General features: G+C 36.0%; 1 protein-coding gene across 21 annotated transcripts in view; it reads right to left on the bottom strand.

The window, feature by feature from the left end:
• Positions 1–23,538, bottom strand: part of RBMS3 (RNA binding motif single stranded interacting protein 3) — a 1,287,947-nt gene that overhangs the window by 50,685 nt on the left and 1,213,724 nt on the right. For 16 of the 21 annotated variants that reach the window (XM_025461062.3, XM_035705246.2, XM_049099705.1 and 13 more), the window contains 2 exons: positions 13,602–13,712; positions 5,911–5,958 (listed from right to left, as the gene is read on the bottom strand). In XM_025461062.3, coding sequence (XP_025316847.1) covers positions 5,911–5,958; positions 13,602–13,712 — 159 coding nt within the window. The remainder of the gene's footprint in view (positions 1–5,910; positions 5,959–13,601; positions 13,713–23,538) is intronic. The other 5 variants (XM_049099711.1, XM_049099704.1, XM_049099706.1 and 2 more) reach the window with 1 other exon arrangement.

Below are 23,538 nucleotides of genomic sequence, written 5' to 3' on the forward strand. Positions count from 1 at the left end.
ATGTGCTTGATGAACTTATTCTATGTTCTTCAAATTCACATTGAAGTAACTATTTAAGTGCTAGAGTAAAAATAGTAAGTTTGAGTCCCTATGCTTCTAAAATCATTGGAAGTATTATGGTGATACACAAACCATGCCCTGAAAAACACTGATCTCATACACGTTTCTGCAGTTAATCAGATCTATATTCTAAGTGTTCTGGAAAGAACTTTATTCTTAAAAATTCTGAAAGTCATTAATGTGTGTCTAACATGTTTCAGAAATATGTTCTATCAGTTCTATCAGCGATCAGCTGACATCTTAATGTCAAAAAACAAATTAAAAAAATCCAGACATACAAAAATACACACTTGAACAGTGGCCTCTTGAATTCATATTGCCTGATTTCCTTAACCTCTGCCACTTTCACCTCAAGTTCATCTTTTGGCCACCTGCTCTCATAACCTTGACTTTCCAAAGAACAGTTTATTATCCATAAATCTTAAACCTGAATCTTCTATTCTGACTACTTGGTATATCTCATTGAGACCTCTGTTCTCTATAATCCCTGTTTCTCCCTCTCTCCCATCCCTGTGGGCCTCTTTTCTCTTTCTATTGACCTGGAAACTATGGTTTGTCACTCAATCACTCTCTTGCCAATATTCTCAGCACATATTGGCCTTTTTTTTTTCCACTTCAGTCAGTAAAATCTTAGCCCTGGATTAATGCACCTCTCTGCCTTCTTGGCTACTGGATCACTACAGCAGAAAATCAAACATCCTTACAGAATGGCATCACAAAAATCCATAATCTTTAGTTTCTAATGGACCTCCAGTACTGCCCCTCAAAGTCTCTATGTATTGGTAGCTGGCTTTCTTACTCCACAGTTTTCCATACCTCTGTTCTCCTTAAATCCTTTCCCATGCCATTTCCTAAATGCTCTCAGAAGACACCAATTAATACTTCACATAAAAACAAATAGTACTTATCTCATTAAAAAATCTCTTGATATTCTGTTTCTACATTTATAGATTTACACACACATACAACATGCCTTCCTCCTGTCTTCCCACATTCCCACAAGAGATGTCTGCCATCCTCAATGACCTAGTTCTATCACTCATGGCTTCATGAATTACATCTTTAAACTTCAGAATGCTTTCCTGGCTCTTTCTGTCATGACCAAATATTTTCCATCTAAAAACATCTTAAAAATCAGAACAGCAATCAATTTTATTCTCCATTTGTTTTTAGTTTTATCCTCTCTACTCTTCAACGCCAAATCTGTTAAGTTTCTGGCACTTGTTGCATTTACTTTTGTACAGGATATTCACTGTCTCTACCTTTCCCCTTTATATCATCTCATCAAATTGATGAGTGAGCTCTATGTAACTAAATCCAGTCATGTCTTTTAAGGATTTTTCTTACTGGAGCATCGTCTCTTGAGATACATCCTTGCTTTGGCTTTGTTTGAAACCTCATAATCTTGGTTTTCCTTCCATGCCTATAGTTGTCTTCCCAATCTTCATTTTAGGTGCCTTTTCCTGCCCATTTTATACTATTTAAGGATCTGCCTACATCCTTCATTCTAAGAACATTCTCTGGATGACATGACTTAATTCCATGGCAATAACTCTAAAATTCAGCTCTAGCTAAGAGCTGTCTTCTAAGTTCCAGACACACACATCCAAATATTTATTGATTATTTCCATTTGGATGCCTCATAGACATCTGAAGCTCAACATGTACAGTACTGAACTTAGTCTCTTTCCTACCAACTTGATCCTCTGTCCTCTGGTTCAGATCTCAGCAAATGACACCTCAGGCCACTGAGTTGCCAGGAACTTAAGGAACTACCGTTAACTCTTTTCTATCCTTCTACTCTGATAGCCAGTCAGCTACTATATCATAAGTTTGTCAACATTGCACTCTCATTTCCACAGCTTGAGCACATGCCAACTTCATTTTGTGCTTGGGTTCTTGAGTTCTGGTCTCCGGTTTCCAGTTTTACGTCTCTTTAAAGCATTTACTGTACTGTATCCAGGGTGGTCATGTCAGTCTCCAACTTAAAACCTTTTAGTGCTTATTGACATCAGGATAGACCTTGAGTAATCATATCTGTTGATTTTGCTCCAGCGTATTCTTCAAGACTCATTTTCTCTACTCCCCATCTCTCTTTATGTGTCTCTGTGCCACTGGACCATTAATACTTCCTTGAATTTACTATATCCTGCTACCATGAGCCTTTGTTTGTATATGCTGCCCCCTTGGTCTGAAACTTTCCTTCTCCAACTTTTTTTTTTTACTTGGCTAATCCCCATGTCTCTTTATGTCTCCATTTAGAGGCTTCTTCCACTTTTTCTGACTCCTCTATGTTGATTTTTTTTTCTTTGTGCCACCATAGCACCTTGTAATAAGAATAATTAGGATAGTTGTTGTTAATAACATTTGAGCACTTCTTTTATGCCAGGATCTGTTTTAAGTGGGCTATGTATCTTTTTAAAAAGATTTTATTTATTTATTTTATTTTAGAGAGAGAGCAAGAGGGAAAAAGAGAGTGACACAATGGGAAGAGGGGCAGGGAGAGGGAGAAAGAGAATCTTAAGCAAGCTCCACATCCAGTGCAGAGCCCTACTCAAGGCTTGATCTCATGACCTTGAGATCTTGACCTTAGCTGAAACCAAGTCAGATGCTTAACTGACTGAGCTACCCAGGAGGTCCATGGACTATATATTTTAATACCCCTAATACTTGCAACAACTTTATGAGGTAATTATTATTATTTCCTCAGATAAGTAACAGAAGATACAGAGAAATAATTTTCCCAAGTTTCTATAACTAGTAACATAAGTAGATTCTTAATTTAGGTATTTATTGAAGAATTTACAGACTTAAACATCACATATTTGTCTATGTGGAAACACTTTTAACACTGTGTCATAATCACCTGTTTGTGCCTGAATTCCTACTTCAGCCCTAGGTTATTAGAAGGAAGCTGTATCCTCAGCACCCAACACAATCATGGCCACGTAGTATGCTTCCAATAAATATTATTTGAATAAATAAAAGAACAAAGTGACCTGTGACTCAAAGAGGAAAGAGGCCTCCTCACCTAAAATCAGCTTTCCCTGACATAGCCTCAGTGTCTATATTGTCACCTTTAGTCCCAAGGATGCCAGGTGACTTGCTACTATCTAATCACCCCATACATCATTATCTTCAAGACTTTACATATCCTGTCCTATTCCCCTGATCTACCTTTGCCACTCTTGTCAACTGCTAAAGTCTTATTCATCTTTCCAAATCCAGCTCAGAATTCACTTTATCACTGATCTTCCTTTTAGATTCTAGATTTTAGTTCTTCATACTTTATACATTTAAACATCAAAAATAACGACAACAACAATGACAACAACATTAAATTAGACTATATATATATTTTTTACCATTGGTCTATTTTTCTACTCATCTTTGTATCCCAAGTACTTGAGTGTAGTGCCTAGCGCTCAGAAGGTGTTCAATAAGTGTTTGATGGGTTGATTGAATGATATTAGGTTGGATTATGTCTCTGTAGATTACGAAGCAGACGTCTTGAACTCAGATACATTATGACAATTTAGTCAGTTCCGACACTGGCAAAGAATTAATTACTATTTGAGTTGTCCAATCTGGGCATATTGGGAGATAGGAGAAGAAAGTCTTATAACACCTTTTCCTGTTTTACTTCCCTGATTTGGTCAAGGGTTGAGCAAAGGAAACACTATTCAAAAGTCACTCACATTGTGCCCACCAGGATAGTTACCACACTTTTGGAAGGTTCTATTTTCATTTAGCTGTCTAAGATCTAAAAATGTCTATGAAACTAATAAAACGTCAAATCGCCAATCCCAACTTAGAAGAAGAAAGTGACTGTGACACTCCCACCTTGCCTCCATGTTATTTTTTCTGTTACTTCTATATTAGTCCCTTCTTTTGTACTCTACAGCTGGGTATTTATTTTAGTGATATTATATCTGACTTTTCTAACTACTCTATGTGATTATTTTTTTTGTTGTTGTTGTTCCTTAAGCACACACAAATTTGCTGGATTAAGTTTCTTAAAGCCCTACTTTGATCAAGTCATTTCTCTGCAGCAGAACTTTCAGCAGTACCTGTCTATGGAATTAAGCAGGAGCTCTGAGCAGCCAGGTATCCTGCCTCAATTGATTTGTGTAAAAGCCAGACCCTATCGCTGATATCTAGCAAGTGCTTTTGATGTTCCTTTTTGTTGTTGTTGTTCATTTGGTTCTCAAAAGTGAAATCAGGGGGATCCCTGGGTGGCTCAGTGGTTTAGCGCCTGCCTTTGGCCCAGGGTGCTATCCTGGAGTCCCGGGATCGAGTCCCACGTCGGGCTCCAGGCATGGAGCCTGCTGCTCCCTCCTCCTGTATCTCTGCCTCTCTCTCTCTCTCTCTCTCTCTCTCTCTCTCTCATCATGAATAAATAAATAAATAAATCTAAAAAAAAAAAAGTGAAATCAGGCAACCTGGCTGAAGGAAAGTTCCAGTGTGTGTCTTTTGCTATGATTAATATAGCTGAATTAGCAAGAGTATAAGCCACATGTTAAACAAAGTCAAGGCTGTATGCACTGAACAAAGTATCTTCCCAGGGATCCCATATCCTACATGAAATAGGCACATTAAGATATGACACATAATACACTTTGGGAAAGGTGAGTGGTATTCCAATTAATGACAATTTGTAGATATCTTCAAAAGGACCAAAGTAACTTCACAGCTGAAAGCTAGCTGATTGTTTCTCAACTGAACTTTTAAGATGAGTATTCAGCCATGAGCATAATTAAACAAGTCCACAAGACATGAGAAACGGATTACCCTTCAGATGCTGGGTCAGGCAAACCAGGTGGTCAAGAACACAGTGTTCTCTGTTTGAAAACCACGATTCAGTTGCTAGACTCTACTACCCCTTGGGCTCTTTCATTCTATTTCTGGCCTTTGTCTCTTGCTCTGTCACACCAATGCCCTTTTTGGTTTAGATTTTATGTCCTCATCATCTAACACATCAAAGGATCAAAGAGTTCAAAGCTCCTCAGGCTGCCAGTATTTTATTTAGTTAGGAAAATCAACAAAAATGAAAAATTGTGCCCATTTTCCTTTGCAAAAAAACAAAATTCAAAATTAAGGTGATCTGTGCAGTTCAAAATAAAAACCAACCTCTTCATATGCATATACCGTCTTACAAACTGCACCACTGAAGTTATTGAAACAATTTAAATATTGATAATTAAAATCCTCAAAATGCTAAAGCATTCTCAAATCCATCACTGCCATTTTGTTGTACAAATGGAACACTGGCAGCCTTTCTTTCAATATTCAAAATAGCATTTTTTTTGGAACAAATTTGAACTTTTGATTCATTCAACAAACAATTATATCAAGCACCTACTATGTGTCAGACACTACACTGGGTGCTGAGCAAGCAAAATGGAATGACTTTCTGATTTCAGAAGAATTCTGGTCTCTAAAGCAGTGCTTCTCAAACTATTTTTTATTAATCTGTGCCCCTTTTTGATAAACATAAACATCCTTTTCCCACTTCCCAGAAATTCTGATGAATCTTTCTCATACTGAGAATCACTAATACACAGAACATAGACTCTATTTTCTGTGTATTCTTCACAGACCAAATAGCTTTGACCTTTCACTTTTTATTTCAAAAGCAACATACTTATTTTCCATACATAACACTGGATTGGAATTTTAAAGATACTTTTTTGAACCACATATGCTACCCTGTTGTCAATCCCAGAACTAACATTCAAATTCCTGTACCCAGTCCTATTGAGAATCACTGCTTTAAAGAGTTTTGGAGAAAACCAGCAACCTCCATCTCTCCCCTCCAATCAAATCTTAAAGGAATTAGAATTTTCCTACCTGACACAACAGCTGGTGGAGTATCATAATCCTGTCTTGGGACTGAATCTTTGAATGAAAAGAGCATGAGAAAGAATGCAATGAAGTACAAAAGAAAATAAAATAGACTCTTAGCTCTAAAAAGTGGAAGTGCCCACTATATGTCATATGGTTGTCTAAGCCCCCTGCCTTCAAACACTCAAGGCACTATGACCCCTAGTTTATAGTTGATACAATGGTCCCCAGTACTGCCACATGGTACATGTTGTTAGGTCCCCTGTGACTACTGGGGTACTACATTCTATTCTAGGATGCTTTCCTCTTCCTCAATCTGTCATCATTTTGGTTCCTCCATTGGGGAATCAATGTGAAATTTTCACCCTCTCTGGCTGACACAAATGTTCTAAAAGGCAGCCCATCTGGAAGGGGCCCAGAGCACAAAGTGAAATGAAATTCTGGAGAACAAAAGAAAGAACTAAAATTTTAAAAGAGATAAATGAAAAATTTGCATATTCCCACACTCTATGGAGACTGATATATTTTGAAACTAGAATTTCGTTAGTAATCACTCAGCTCTGGCTCTGATCCCGGTGGCTGTTGGACAAGGCCAAGGAGCATTGTGTGCTGGAATTGTGAGAGCAGAGATAAATAGAACAGAATCAATTCAACAGATGATTGCTGTCTTTTCCCAAAGTGTCATAGCACTGGAAGTGGCAAATAATAGGGAAAGGTTAATTTAAACTACATGGCATCCATTTCAAAATTTTGGGTTATGTGAAACCAAATATATCTGCTTTTTTAAAGATGAAACTTTGGTTTAATACAATTCCTTTAGCCAAGGATCTTAAAAAATAAAGAAGGATAAGGCCCCCTCTTCTAAAAATGGTAAGTTCTAATCTAGTCCCAACTCCCCTTAAAGGGGTAAATTGTGTAAAAAGGACCAGATATTGCTCACATTCAAATAAACTGCCACAACATGATTAAATAGCTGCTCTTGTGTGACCCTTTTTTTTTTAGTCACATGACCATTATTTATTCAATTTTAAAAACTAAAACCTCAAACTTCATTTTCTCACCTCCTTGATGACTTAATTTGTATATCACAAATTTCTCCATTTAATCTCCTTGCCGCAAAAGGACGATGTTACTCCCTCTCTCATGAGCAAATAGCATGTAAGAAGACAGATTAAAACTTGGACACTTTGACCAGCAAACCCCAACATGGATTAGATTCAAATGCAAATAAACCTTGGACATGAGTTACTTTGTGTCTCAAAATAGGTATGTAAAAATGAGTTGGTTATGATCCCCAGATCTAGAAAAAGTAGAATCATCTTTAAAGGGCCTTCAAATATTTTATTAATAGAGGTAGTATTTCCTATTACCTTTTAAAAAACTTCGATCACATATTACTACTACAAACCCTCCCCCTAAAAAGTTGATGTTATGACCATGCTACTAGTCATTTCCCAAGAATATAGTGATAACATTTAAAAATAAATCACAAAAAATTAAATCATGCTCATTGTTGAATACTTGGAGAATGTAGGAAAGTTATAATGATTAAAATAGAAATTATCTCTAATCTCATCTCCTGGAAATAACCACCTTTATTTTGTATTTCTTACAGCCTTATTTCATAAATATTTTTTCTTAGTTATACTGTATTTCCACATGTGCAAATTTATATCCTGCTCTTTTGATTTAATATTATAAATAATCCTTTTCCTATTTTAAACTCTTATAGCTTCATGCTGCTTCATATTCTGGTTTGTGAATGGATGATGATTTATTTAATCATTCTTCTTTATTAGACGTTATAAAGATATAAAGAACATAGGGCTGGATATTTCTGAGGTCTAAAGGCTTTTCTGTTATTTTGAAATATTTCCATAGAATAGCTTCTCAAAACTATAATGCGTGGTGAGCTTGAAGTGTCTTGACTGCCCACCTTGCTATTCAACTGACATCTTCACAAATTTAGATTTCTATCATCACACTATCAGTGATTGAGAATGTTTTCTTTCCTCACACCTTCATCAGCAATGTGTTTTATTTTGATAACTCCATTTAATGGGTTATGTGTCTATGTCCATGTGAGTATTTGATTAAGTTACTGTTTTTTTAATTACTATTTTTCATATGCTTTTTGGCATCCTGTTTCCTCCTTTATTACCTATCTGTTCATGTTCTTTGGCATTTTATCTCTTGGGGATTTTGTACTCTGTTGCTAATGTATTTGAATTCAGATTCCATTTTTTTAAATAGTGAAAGCTTAATATTTTCAAATAAACTTTCATTATACTAGATTTTCAATTAATGCCTGCATATTTACTGTTTATAAGACTACTCTCAACGTTCATTTATCTTACACTAAGACTAAATAAATTTTTAAACTATTTCTTTTTATCTATATTTTCTTTCTTGTATTTGACCATTTTTAATTAATTGATACTTTTTCTTGAAAGTATACTCATTACCATTTATGAATTTATAACACTGGTTCCTAACCCTGAGTCCACTTAACATTATACGTTGCTTTTTATCTGTGCATCTTAATAGTCATATTCATAGCTAACACTTGAAGAAAGACAATCTCTAGGCAAAATGAATAATTCAGCATTTTCAGTTGATACCACCAGAATTTTACAGCGATAAAAATGGAATGGTGTGACTGAAAATTGTAGTGAACCACGGTGAACAAATGGACTACAATTAGAAGATTATCTTTGTGCATGGCTGTGGCTACACCATGGGAATCCAATGATGTCACAAATCACCAGTGGATTGGAGAGCACAAACAGAACTGCAGATAAAAAGCCTGCAGAACAAAAACTTTTTATTTCTTTGAAAAGATTCTGGTGACATTGTAAGCCACTGGTGACCACCAACTGAACAAATGAAAAGGAGATAAGAAACTTGTAAAACAAGATTGTTATGCAATTTGGAGGTTCTCATAACACAGTAAAATCCCCAGTGGTTTCTGCTAAAGCTTACAATGGAGTGATAAGAAATTATGGATAACAGTGCTTTGGTTCTATAGAGGGAATCCTGTGACAAAAATATAAACAAAAGCAGAAAAACTAGGAAGTTCTTCACGGTTGGCAGAGTCCTAGGATAGAAGTTACACTGCTTGCGCACAATTCATTTCTCCTAAGGCCTGCAGATTCTCTCCAGCTTAAAAATGGGCAAAGAATTCAACAATAGACATTTGAAGTGGCCAATGGTAAACAAAGGTTAATTAAACTACATGGTACCCACTTCATAATTTGGAGTTATGGTGGAGGGGGATAAACTATATCTAATTTTATAACAATTTAAAAAAGAGGCTTCGGCTTATACACTTTTTTATCCCAGGGATCTCAGAAAGAAAAGTGGGACATGACCTATGGCCTAAGGCCCCCTTTCTTGGAATGGAAAATTCTAACCTGGCTCCACCCCCCATCGACCCTGATCCTTGCCTACTTTGGATTATTCACTGGATCTCTCTCTCTCTGCTCTGCCCTCTGGACCTGTTTCTGGCATTAATGTTCCTGTCTTAATCTAGAGTTGTCATGCTCACACTTTGTCTTGCAGAGTTTCCGTGAGCTCAGACATCTGAAAGCCTTTGGCAAGTTACAGGTAGGAGAGAAACATGGTCAGATAATTTTAGATTGACTGCTTGTGCCAACATGGTAGAAAATGGGTTGGAGCAAACTAAGGGCAGATAGGAGACTATTACAATTAATTAAATGAGGCCCAGGGTAGAGACTCTAGAAATGTAGAGGAAAGGATGTATTTGACAAATGTCTGTGGGACAGAACTGGTAGATCTTGAATAGTTGCATATGGAAGTGCTCTTTATGGTGGTGAGGGAAAAAGGAAAGAGTCTAGATTGAGTCTTAAGTGTAGCATTTGACTTCCTGGGCAAATGGTCATGGAATTAGCTGGAGAAGAAATAAGGGGCAGAAACACATAAGAGGAAGAGTGTCAGTGGAAAAGAAGTTTGGGGAAACTCATGAGATTAGTTTGGATTGTACTGACTTTGAGATGTCAAAAGGAGATTTACATGAAGCTATTTAGCAAGTTGTTGGTTAAATGGTTTTAGAAGTCTAAGATGAGGTTAACATTGAGGACTCAGATTTAGGGGTCTTCAGTATAGAAGGCAGAGTTTGAAATCATGAAAGTGGATGAGCTTGCTTAAGGAAATCATGTATGAATGAGAAGTTAAAAATGAAACCCTGGCTCAGCAGCCTGCGAAAGAAAAGAAGAAGCAATGGTCAGAGACATCAGAGGAGAACCAGGAAAAACTCAGGCAGGAGTCACAACTGAGAGCACTTAGGACAAACTGGGTCTGATAATTCAAATACAGGGAGATTGCCCGTTAAAATGCAAATATTTAGCTTATCTTAATAAACTGGAAGGTGGGGCCACCCTGGATCACTATGTCTATGTAGCAATAGCTGTCTGAAGTGGAGCATGGGCTGTCCTCCCTAGACAAGGCATCTGTATTCCAGGCTGCCAAGGTACCCCTTCTTCCTATGATTGATTCATCCAACACTCAGACAGAGCTGTTGTACTAGCATTGCATGAAAATATCTCTAATTTAAAATATAATCTCCACTATTTTGTGTATTTGTATTATGTGACTATGTTTGTGACATGAATAAATATAGGTGAAATTTGGTGCTATATTTCCAGGGTTTCTCACTTGACCTTACTCAGCTTTATTCATTAATGTGACTTAGCTGGCTTCTCTGGACTTTTGGGTTTACAATCCTGAAAGAGTTAGAAGCTAAGGAAGTAGAAACTCGAAAGAAATAAATTATGACAAATGAAACAGAGTGGGTTGGAGAGGTGTACTACAGTCTTGATAATGTTCTACATCCTTTCTGGCAACCTGGACTGGAGGGCCACATTATGAAGCCACTTGAGTTAGAGGGATAAAGGTGGCTCATTGGACAAGCATCTAGTGGGTATCATATGCTGTTTTAGGTATGTTACAAATATCATTCCATTTAACGCAACACCCAGGATGTACATATTATTTTTCCCCTTGGTAAAAGAGGAAATCAAAGTTCAGAGAGGTTAATAAGTAACTGTCTAACATATGTAGCTAATAAGGGCCAGAGCCCATCTTTGAACTAAAGTTTAATTTTAATGCCCACTGTTCTTTCCATACCAAGCCATCTTCCTAGCAATAGATAAAGCAATTGAAAAGATGCAATAAGGTGGAGAAATTTGATTAAAAGAATTCATTTCAATTGCATAATAGCCACTACACATGCCAATCAAAAATTCAGATAAAAGGAAACCATGATGGCATATCAAAGTATAAGAGTGACAGTTTGAGAAAAAACTATATAGCCATATTCTGGACACCACTAAACATCAACAAAATAATAGTAATAGTGTTTTCTCTCTGGCTTTCCAGAACCTTATGGAATTTAACCCTTGGCAAAATATCAATTTACACAAAGCTTATGATGTACCTAAGCATTATTTAGTATTAATGTGAGGTGGGAAAAGAATGAAAAAAATTAAAAGAAATTTGGTGTTAAAAATAAGCCACCTGATTAAAACTAAGATAGGAAGGTGTATATATCACTACTGAGTAATTTGGCTATTACTAGCTGGGTAAAAATTATGATCTCATATAAATGTGCTCTTGTTGTAAATGCTCAAATACTACTCATAATATATGTTATTGAATCAGCAACTATTGTAATTCTGAATCTGTTCTATATATTTTAGCTTATTTTTCAAATAAGGATTGAAAGGATTCAGTCATATTATCAATTAACTTAGCTCTTGTGTTTTTTTTCTCATTGGCAAATTTGAATTTCAGCAAGTCAGCTGATTATGCTTTTGATTCAAAGTAGGATTTATAAAGTGTTTCTATATTTTGTATTATAACTCACTCTTTTCTCAGATTCTAGATTAATACAGCAAGATTGCATTACTTCACTCGTTCAGAATTTATGATCTTTCAAGGAGAGGAAGACTGATACGAAGGGAAATCATGAGTGCAGACATGAGAAACTTCAGTTTCTCCCAATGAATTTGGGAATTGCTTTGTTAGGAAATGAGCAAAGTGACTACAAATGACTTACACGTTCCTAAAATCTACCTCCCTGATGAAAATTAGCTGTTCCACAGTTTAGAGTTAAATGTAGTCTTAGACATGACTTGAAAGTCTAGGTCAGAAACCTAAGAAATTATTGGATCCAGCCCCTGCCTTCAGACAGGTAAGGTATCATCCACTGCTTTTTACAAGTTCAGCAACTGAGGTCTTCAAGTAGGTACTTTGTTTACATTAATAAAATTAAGTTTCTTTATTGAAAATGGGACTCTTTCCATTAGACATGTGGACTTTCTTCCTATTTAGAGCAGATTTTTGTGTCCTCGATGGGCATGTCAGAAACTTCTTGTATTCCAAAAAACCTATGAGTTGACACATCTATGTGGCAAGCCAGACATTGCTTTAGGGTAAAATTTCTGATATGTAGCTAGTGTACAGTGTACATAGATATTTGGAGATGATGCCAGCATAACCGTGAAGAATCACAGAGGTGGCATCCATGAGACAGACATACAGGCTCAAAGTCATAGAGGTAGACAGTGAAGGGCCCTCATATAGCATCATGTTCAGTACTTAACCACATAGAGAGGGAAGTTGAGACTGGAGATATTATTTTCCCAAAAACAGAGTGAAAGAACAGGGCTCAATCAAGATTTGAATTTAGTACTCCCAACTCCTAGTCCAGTGTTTTTCTATAATAATTAAGCTGCCTCACTCAGAGAAATTGTTTTTTAAAAAATTTCTACATCTTTAAAAATGACAAAATCATCTGCACTAACATTTGTAAAAAATAAAACCTGCTACCAATAGTGTCACATGAAACATTGGTTTTGATGTTTTTCACTGTTATCTATACTGATAATAAAATTGTAGTATTCCAGGTTGTATTAGACATTTGCCCTCTTAACCATCTGAGGAATTGTCTTTGAATAGATTTTTAAACATAAAATAAAATTGTGTTAGTGATGTCAAATGGTTGATATATATCAATGCTGTAATAAGCATTTTTATATACTTTTGTCCCTAAGGAAAAATAATGGCTTGTCAAAAATATCCAAACCTATTACAAAACATCCAGTACATTAGAATCCTTTCCTTTTTTCAACATCGTCTGTCTACATATTCAAAACAAAGATGAAAAGAACTGGATTATGTCAGGTTCTCAATTACTTTTTGTTGATTTAAACATTGAAAGTAAACAATAAGCTCTATGTATTAGTCATAGTCAAGATTGGACCCTGACTTGTGAATGACCTGGGAATGGTATATTAGCTGAAATGGGTAAGCATTTAGGAAAAGGAAACTAGGCTAAGATGTATTGTGTTACAAGTTTTAGATTTGTAGGTACATACATAAAGATATCTTTCCATAAGCAGACATGATACCTGGTACATTGTGTCATATGAACAAAAAGTAACTCAAATTTAAATGCAACACAGTGGAAACATCAGCCTTGTCAATGTGAGTAAATGTGCCCCAATATTGAATATGCTGCATAATATGCACAATGCAGCTTATTCATACTGGAACCTGAAAGGTATATTAGTCAATGGCACAGGGCCAGTTTTGCTGACAATGCCAATAAAAATAGAGAGCATTGCATCTTATTGAAGAAGTCAAAGAAAGCAAAACAAACCAACTCTTCAACTCACCGTTCCTGTTGTGCCCAATGAAAGATGATTCATCTGTTGTGTCAGGGGGCCCATCATGTTTGCTGGCTGCATTGACATAGGATGGTCCATTGTCGGCGTAATCACAGCACCCTAAAAAGCACACACAATGTCCATCTGAAAACAGGTTCCACAAGGCAGGGAACGTTTTTAAAAAAATAAACACAGTGAACCATCTTAACATCAAATGTGTTTACGTTTTAATGAAAAGGCTAAGCTAAATCATGTGTGAATTTTTACATCCACCCATGCCATTTTGTGTTTATCCAAATAGAGAGCATTAGCGACTTCCTTTTCCTCTGATGTGATTTATCTATCATGTGTCTAAAATGCTTATCATTTATAATTCCAATATTCAAAATAAAATGTATTCCAAGATATCATATATATCCTCTTTCATTGCTCTAAATACAAACTTCTCTAACTGAAAATTACTAATACTATGAAATTATCTAGTTTTTTTTAATATTGAATAAGACTTTTGGCTTATGTCTCTATCTATATGAATAATTATTGATCACCTCAATACAGTCTACCACGAGGGGAATAATGCTGGTCCAGATGAGTTTCTTGACTTGATATCTTTGAAGGACAGATTAAAATCTAATATAAATGCTATAAAAATCAGACTTATATTTTCCATGTTTCTTTCTGCCTAATCTTTTTACCTACTTTCTATCTGTGATTTTGAAACAAGAGAGAATGCTGAACTCTGTTAAATGGTAGTCAAATGCAACACTGCTAAAATAGTACCAAAAAAAAGTTAAGTTTTTCATTGGGTGTTAGGAAACACCTACTTGTAGAATATGCTCTTTCATTTATTATAACTGTTGGGAAGGCAAACAGTAATAGATATTTATAAAAAACTTATGTTCGTATACAAAGGTTCACATAGCCAGTTAAGCAAAGGGGAGGGCCTTCCTTTTCCTCTCTCCTACTTATTCTGCCTTAATTTAATAGCTAAGAGAATGGGACTTTTTTTTTTTTTAATTAAAAAGCTAGGGTTGGCTAGATTCCTTGAGATTATCAAAATTTTAATGCTTTATTGTAAAGATGATAGAAGTCATGATATCACAACTCATTTAAATACCCAGTGGTAATAAAATGATAAGGTACATGAATGCTATTTTTTTCTGTGAACATTTTTCTTAGGGTGTGACTTTCTTTTTTTCATATAAGTGAACTCTGAAGAAATAAAACCAGAACAAATTCATGTAGATGGAAGGATCTCAATGCCCAAACTACCCATAAGCAACCATTTCTTAGGATATTTTGCTCAGAATGATCAATTCCTCCTGCTATTATCCAAATATATTTCCTGACTGTATCAGTTAAAAAAGGTCAGGCTCTTATTCATCCTTTCTTATGGGTTCATCCTCATTTATATGGAGGGAGGATAGAAATTGAACCAAATATTTGGAAATGCTTGATTTTCAGAGCCAACATTGTTTGCAAGGATATTTGCACTTTTGAGCTAGAATCAACCAGAAAAAAATATATATATATGTGATTTTAAATGTCTGTGGCTTATAAATATACATGGCTATGCATCTGTGTTGTTTTAATTTCTTGGTGTGTCCATGAACTGTCATTCATCAGTATACTTCTTGAATCAGAGACATGGTGAGATAGGCTTTTACTTAATTACAAGTCAGAGACACATCACTTTCTCTTCCTACTGCCTGAATTTCTTTAAACAAAACCATCTTAACTTTTTCCTTTAAAGAAAAACAAAACAAAACAAAAAAACAAATAGCTCTGGCATTTATTGCTGGTATTTGTTTTGCCAGACCAACAATAAACACTTTAAAAAGAACTGGGTCCTTCTTAAAGTACGTAGGGATACACTATAGAAAAATCTCAGAGTTAAGCCGGAAGTCCTGAAGCATTTTTTTTTTTCAACCAAGAAATGGCACTTTCACAATATTCTAATCCTTAGCAGGTGCAAGACTTCAATACTGTTCCTGAACTTAAAATTTAGACTACCTTCTTAGACTATTGCCTCTAGAGATTCCAACAACTAAACTGTCACAATCCCGGAAAACCCCCGGTTATAATCAAGCTGCTCTAGCTACATAAAGGATTGCTCATCATAAATCAGAGATAATGGCCAAATTGTGTTGGTAGAAAAAACTTTCTTTTCAGTGCCCTAGAGGTGACCTCATTCTCTGGTGGTGCAAGAGGTATACTTTAGTCTTTGTTTGGCAGGCAATATGCAAATGAGATATGTGAGCATATGACAGATGAATCAAAATCCATGCATGATAAGAATAGAAGGATTGAATGCCTGCATTTGGAATTAATTTAGGAGGGATTGTTTGGTCTCTTTACAGAATCCTTTCTCAGAAAGTGTTTGGGGACTCATTTGATTACAGATGACACAGAGGGAGTGCTGCTTCTGTGGATAAACCAGAAACTGACAATCAAAGGGAAGAGTAGGAAGGAGTTTGTCATGATTTGGAATTATAAATAGCAGCAGTAGGCATAAAGTGGAAAACAATGAAGAGAAATATTCCTTTCTGTTAACCAGACCACTTACTGCAAATAAATGAACAATAAAAAAGGATTCTTGGGGGAGGACATGCAAGAACACGCATTCTTGTTCACATTCAGTAAACATGCTCAATGAAGAAAGAATTCCCTCAAATTATTAAGAACATAAATTCCTTAATAGTTTCAAGGGATGAAAGAAATTTACAATCAGTGAGTAAATTGGAAGTGGTAGACAGGAACCCCCTGGAGAGACACATCTTCTTGATGATACTTGACCAGGGACAGACAACTTAGAGAGTTTGAAGTGCAGGTTATCTACAACAAAGACTGGTATTTGTCAGCCACTTTCCTCATCAAAGTTTACAGAATCTCCTCTGTGTTGTGTAGGACACTAAAAAAAAAGAAAGATAAAAGGAAGGGGGAAAAAAGAAATAAAAAAGAACAAAAAAGGAAAAAAAGAACCTATGGTTCTTAAGGCAAAACCAGTGCCCCCAAACACAACTGTGCCTAATTAAATATACTGTCACATCCATTCCTATCCAATGCATTTAAGCCATAGATTGAAGAGTGTTTTGTGACAGATGTTACCAACACATTAAGGGTAATTTCATTTACTCCAAATGTATAGAATGTGCTGTCTGACAAAGTTCACTTGGCAAATGGCAAAGCAAGAGGAAACAGATTTTTCATTTTAGCATCTCTGGATGCCTGGGTTTGTTCAATGTTTAAGCTGCAGAGAAAAATACTGTAACATGCCGTAATTCCACTAAAAAGCACAATGACCAAACAGCTGATGGGAAGGTCTGGTCTATTTTAGCCACTGCCCCTGTAAAAACAAAGCTGTTCACACTCAAGAGATGTGTGGGGCGGGTCTGGTCCCCCTAGTTCTGAAATAAACAATTTTAACAGTAATTTGGACAAAGTTTCCAAAGATCATTGATGTAGAGTAAACATATCTGAACGGAGGCCAAAAAAGCATCTGTGTTGTTAACCTTCTGCTGATATTTTAAAGTAATTTTAAGTCTTGGAGAGTTCATCAGTATTTTAATTTCCCAACTGAAATACAGGATCATTGGCCAATCAGGGAAAACATGTGCAAGCTCTCTCCCATCAAGAGCATACCTAGTGAGCTTAAAACCTATATTAAGGCCAGAGAATACACTACAATGAGAATAATTACCTATATGAATATTCCTGGGAGTGTTAGTGTTCTAAACCAGTGCTACTTCAGGTGTGATCTGTAGACCAGCCGCAATGGCAGAACAGAACTGGAATTAGAATCTCTGGGGATCCCTGGGTGGCGCAGCGGTTTGGCGCCTGCCTTTGGCCCAGGGCGCGATCCTGGAGACCCGGGATCGAGTCCCACGTCGGGCTCCCGGTGCATGGAGCCTGCTTCTCCCTCTGCTTCTCCCTCTGCCTGTGTCTCTGCCTCTCTTTCTCTCTCTCTCTGTGACTATCATTAAAAAAAAAAAGAATCTCTGAGCTTTGGGTCTTGAAATCTGTGTTTCTGTAAGTTCTCCAGTTGATTCTGGGGTCCCCTGAAATGTGATAAGAGTGCTCTTGCCTAAAAACTGCTATTGTAGAGGTCAATGTCATAGATACAATGTCTTATATACAAACACTTGGTTTTATTTATATTCATACTGTTTCCCAATTATTTGTTTTAAATCAGGCTTGTGATAGGGCATGATTATAGCAACAATCACATTACATGTTGTTTAAAAATGCAGAAAGGTCAAGCTTGCATTTTTGATCAACTGAAATGGGGCGATTGTCTGAATAGTTCAGGCCTAAACCTGATGACCTGACATGTATCCATTTGACCAGTGTGGCTTATGCTGTAGCATATTGAGAATCCCTCCTATTTGGAAACTTGAGTGTGAAAATCATAAGAAGGTAAAGGTAAGAAAATGATTTGGTAGTATAAGTGGAAAAAAAAGAAATACTACTCTCCTTTTTCCCTTTCTCATATCTAGATGCCTCAGGTCAAAATGTTTGTAGCCCATTCTATACTCTTTGCCTACAGTGACTTATGAAAAACTATAAAAAACTATAGGACTTTTTCATAGTAATTATTTAACACAACTTTAGAAAACCATGATTTAAGGTCATTTATCTTCATTCTCATCTGTATGTTTTCTGCTTCTCTGTCAGTTTTTAATATTTCTAGAAAAAATATCTAGTTGAGTTTGTGTACACCAGCCTATTTTTAGCGCATGTAAAATAAGGTGCAGAGAATGATATGAGTTCACGAGGAAACTAGTGTAAATTATTTTCCCATCACAACAATGATTTTGTAATAGAAATGGCATAAAGGTGTATCATTTAACTAGGAACTGCTACCCAAATGCAATGTCCTGCAATGTTAGTGTGCAATATTCCTTGTAGCATATGTAGACATGTTTAATTTTTTTCATCTTTTGATGTTGGCATGCTTTTTGTTGTTTCTTTTTTTCTTTACTTCTTTTTTCTTTTCTTTTCTTTCTTTTTCTTTTCTTTTCTTTCTTTTCTTTTCTTTTCTTTTCTCTTTTTTTCTTTTCTTTTCTTGGCAGGTGTTTGGAATGGTTTAAGAAAGGCTGACATGGGGAGAACAAATGGGGGTAGGAGAGGTCTCTCTCCTTAGACACACTCATTAATCCTCAACTATCTTAATACATTTTGGCCAACTGAGAGGGGTCAGTTTGACTTTTTAAACAATTATGTTTAAAACCCTAAAAAGCTGTGAAAGCATTTGTGGATGACCTTTGACAAATACTGGAGGAAGGGAAGCATAATACCCTCTAGTTCCACTCATGTCATTGCAAATGAATGGCAAGATTTCATTTTTTTGATGGCTAAGTAATATTCCATCATATATATCTACCACATCATCTTTACCCATTCATCTGTCGATGGACATCTGGGCTCTTTCCATAGTTTGACTATTGTAGACATTGCTGCTATAAACATTGGGGGTGCAGATGGGGTGGTTCAGTTTTAAAACCTTGGTTTGCCTCAATGATATGTGCACATGTTAATGTCATCAACCACCATATCCTTAAAGATGAAATTTGATGGGACACCTGGGTGGCTCAGTGATTGAGCATCTGCCTTCAGCTCAGGTAGTGATCCTGGAGTCCCAGGATTGAGTCCCACATCGGGCTCCCTGAAAGGAGCCTGCTTCTCCCTCTGCCTGTGTCTCTACTTCTCTATCCCTCTGTGTCTCTCATTAATAAGTAAATAAAATCTTAAAAAAAAAGAGATGAAATCCGAAATTCACTTGATCTAGAAGTTTTTACTAATGTCACCATAACATATTTATGGTAATTATTAAAATAAAAACTATTTGTGTATGTGAATATACCAGTGGTTCTCAACCAAGGGTGACTTTGCATTGTCTGGAAGGGACATTTGGTAATATCTGGAGACATTTTTGGTTGTTGCCTTGGACTGATGCCTAGTGGGTAGAAAGGCCACTGACCTTGTGGAACATCTTACAGCACACAGGACAGTTCCCCACAGCAAAGAATTATCCAGCCAAAAAACACCATTAGTGTCCATTAGTGTTGATGTTCAGAAATCCTGGTGTGTGTGTGTGTATGTGTGTATATATATATATATATATATATATATATATATATATATATACCAATATATCATTTATACAAAATGAGAAAGTTTTGAAACTGCAGTAATTAGAAAATGACTCTCTATTCATCTACTCTCTGCTTTCTACAACTAACAGCAAGTTTTGGATTTTATGCTGAGACTTCATTCAACTCATGATACAAACCTATATCTTAAAAATGAGACATCTAAATTGATTGCCAAAACCTTATCATTTACCAATGAAAGGAGGGCAACACCATTATGCTTCAATAGCTATATGATTATTTTTGAGTTTAAATTTATGTTACTATTGACTTTGGAAATATGGCTAAGAAGCAAAGTTTCTCTTTCCTATGACAGATTCAGTTCAAATGGCATATTTGGACTGCTACCTAGAAAAGTGAGCTGTGGGCTAGGGGTATGATGTTTGGAAGTACATTCCATTTTACATTGCTCAATGGTCAATTTAAAAGAGTTGTGTACATAGTTTCCCTAATGAGAGAGTATCTGTTAGCTGTAAAAATAGATTTTTTCCCCTACTCTTAAATATTATTAATTTTGTGTTGCTTTTTGATTCAGTTACCCTTAATTGGAAGTGTTTTCTTTTAAATATGTAGCATTAAAAGACACCAAAAATCAAATTAGTTTTAACAATTGAGTCCCCTTTAAAGGAATCCTAATTATATACCATGCCTATTCAACTGTGAATAATGGTTTCAATTATTGGTTAAGTACCTATTTATACAATAGTGTCATTCTGAATGAGAATATAAATATGTCACATTGGAGTGTTTCTTACCAAAGCAGGTATATAGATAATTAGAATTCTCAACAATGCTTTATTGAATCCTTCAGAGTTTTTTGTGTTTAAAACTAAAGAAATTTGTTCAGCAGTGACTTTTGATGTTTTCAACAAACTTCTTTAGAATTCTAATAGAGCAAGATGGCTTTTAAATATGCTACATTATTGAGAGAAAGTTGAAAATTTGAAGACTTTGGGCCCCCATATCAATTAGTTTTATTGGCTGAATGTGAAATAGAACAACTAATTTTGTAAGTATTAAAGACTTACACCTGGTTAAAATTATAAAAGGAATTTCATAATGCAAGTGGATTATTATCATCTTTTTCTTTCAGATGTCTACTTAAAGAGATCATAGTCACTGAGCCAATGGAAATGTTGAGTGAGCACAGAAGGATCCCTGGCCCTCACCTAAGAATCACACTATCTGTGTGGAAAAGCAAATGTCACAACCTAAGTCTTTCATTTTCCAAAATCAGTTTACAGAGATTTGAGAAGGGGTACTTTGGTGGCACAGTTGGTTAAGTGGCCAACTCTTGGTTTTAGCTCAGGTAATGATCTCAGGGTCGTGAGGTTGAGCCCTACATTGGGCTCTGTGCTCAGTGCAAACCGCTTAAGACTCTGTCTCCCTCTGCCCTTCCCCCCATGACATCTCTCTCTCTTTCTCAAAATAAATAAATAAATCTTTAAAATAAAGAGAGATTTGTGAAAACAAAGCCAAAACAAAAGAGTAAAGACCATGAAGCTATCATATTTGCCAATGAATGAGTTAATCATAATGCATTTGACCATCTATACCAATTTTAAGATGCAAGAAAACCCTAATATGTACTCACCAAATATATTACATAATGGAAAATTATATTAGAGATATGGAGAGCATTTCCTAACCATTTTCCTATTTTATCAATGATAACCAAAATGTATATCCCTTTAAAGATGAGCAGAAGTGATTTTCCTTATTTTTTGTACCAAGGGTGATATAGGGGAAATCAAATTAAATCATCTTTTCTACCAAAGTACAGCCTAAAAAAAAAAAAACAAAGTATAGCCTATATCCCATTTTCATACCTGAGTTAACATCTTGAAAAATATTATTTCATAATAGAAATGTCATGTTTAGGACATTATTACTGTCAAGCCAATGACTGTTGTAAGTTAATGTGTAAGAGAAGTGAAAAGGTAAATAGGACAATTCAGTGATGAGACCAAAATATTTTCCATTCTTTGTTGTCCTATAGAGAAGTCATTTAGACTGAATGAACGGTAGGGTCATCCGTGAGAATGTGCCTGTTGTTCTGTTTCCACATTATCTCAACCCAAACGGAGGCTCGTACAGATAGGTCCAGGATGACCTTAATGCCATAGTACACATGCTCTGCAAAGATCACAGGGATGCCAATTTATATTTCCTGTCTAATTCCCCAAGACTCTCCACATGAAGCCTTTCCTCCCACCACACTGAACTACTCACCCATTTCTGACCTGTCTTACTTGTTTACCCTTGCTTGGTGTCTTTGGCAGGAGTTCTGGGCACTAGCAGTAGGTTTGAACACACTCAAAGATTTTTATCAAATGCTACATTCTAGGGAACATCTCCTGTGTCTGACCCAGGTTGTTGGTCATTCATTCCTCTCTTCTCTCAACATTTGGCACATGTCTTGATCATGATAATACTTTATTTCTCCTCTGGACTCTTTTTACTGTGCTATACAGGTTGCTTTATTTTCTGATGGTGCCAAAGCCTAGCACAGTGTATATCATTAAATAGGTTGTAATGGTCCCAAGTGATGAAATGAGTGAATGGTACTTGTTTATCAGCCAGGACTTCCATGACTTCAAAGGGATGCAAAACAATAACAGCAGCTTCATGCTCATACTGTACAAGAGGATTCAGTCAAAATAACGGAAGTGCTCTCTTGATTGGACAACTGGATAGTCTTAAAAATTCATCCATTCAATTGCTCTACTTTCCTTTAATAGTACCCCAGTCTGATCACTGCCAGCTAGATGTTCCTGTTGTTTAATATGAAAATCCCCAGGTTCTAAGAGCCACACATTACCCAGGGAACTTTAATGTTGTAGTTCACATGATTTCCATCCTATGGAAGAATTACATGTACCTGATTCAATGCTGCAAAGTTTCTTTTATATATCACAGCCAAGGCACACTGCGACAAATACAGTGTAAGATTTTTATTAGGGCTTTCCTGTGCCACAAACTGTTTTAATAGCCATACATCAGCCCAAGATCCTTGTCAGACCTTGTCACGTGATAAGAGAAAAATTGCTTTCTTCACTTGTACACCAATCACTTCGTATACCTCCAAGTAGATTTTCAACATACAGAGAGTTTAAAATGCATGTCAGAAGCAGTATTTTAGGCCAGTGTTCTTCCAAATGATAAAGCAAATAGGGTTCTCAGCAGATGTCTGAATATTTATGGGCAGGATCTTTTGTCTAGTAAAATGTTTATCTTGCTTTAACTAGCACTCAGGACTGTGAGCTATCATAAGGCTTCTCATTAAAATTGTCTTCTTACTGACAAATAGGCCAAAAAACAATAAAAAAAAAATCCGATTGCAAATCATTTTCAAGGTCGTGTAGGATCCTATTGGTGAGTGGGACTGGGAAATCATTTTTCAAACCACAGGAGTGATCAAGAGGAAAAGCTGCCTGTTATCCTACTTATGGCCATTGTTTATAGTACAAATTGCCTAAAAATGTCACAAGGCACCTTGATTCTGGCCGTTACTAGGAGAATAGCTATTCCTTGTCCTGCAATTTGCTACAAAATGTACTTCATTTTGTGGTCCCTCAGAGGACATTTCTGGGCCATTTGTTTTCTCCTTTAAGACATTTTTAGGAATTTGCTTGGTTAGAATTGGCAACACAACCAGACCTAAGGAAATGGGTATAAAGTCACAATTCTGTTAAAAAACTAATTTACTCCCTTCAAAGTACACTTGCTATTAGTACTATTCTCACTGACATGTCTCCAACTCAGTATTTATTCTATGTTTTGTAATATAATGC

This window comes from Canis lupus, chromosome 23 (genome assembly GCF_003254725.2).
Source record: "Canis lupus dingo isolate Sandy chromosome 23, ASM325472v2, whole genome shotgun sequence".
Taxonomy (NCBI): Eukaryota; Metazoa; Chordata; class Mammalia; order Carnivora; family Canidae; genus Canis; species Canis lupus.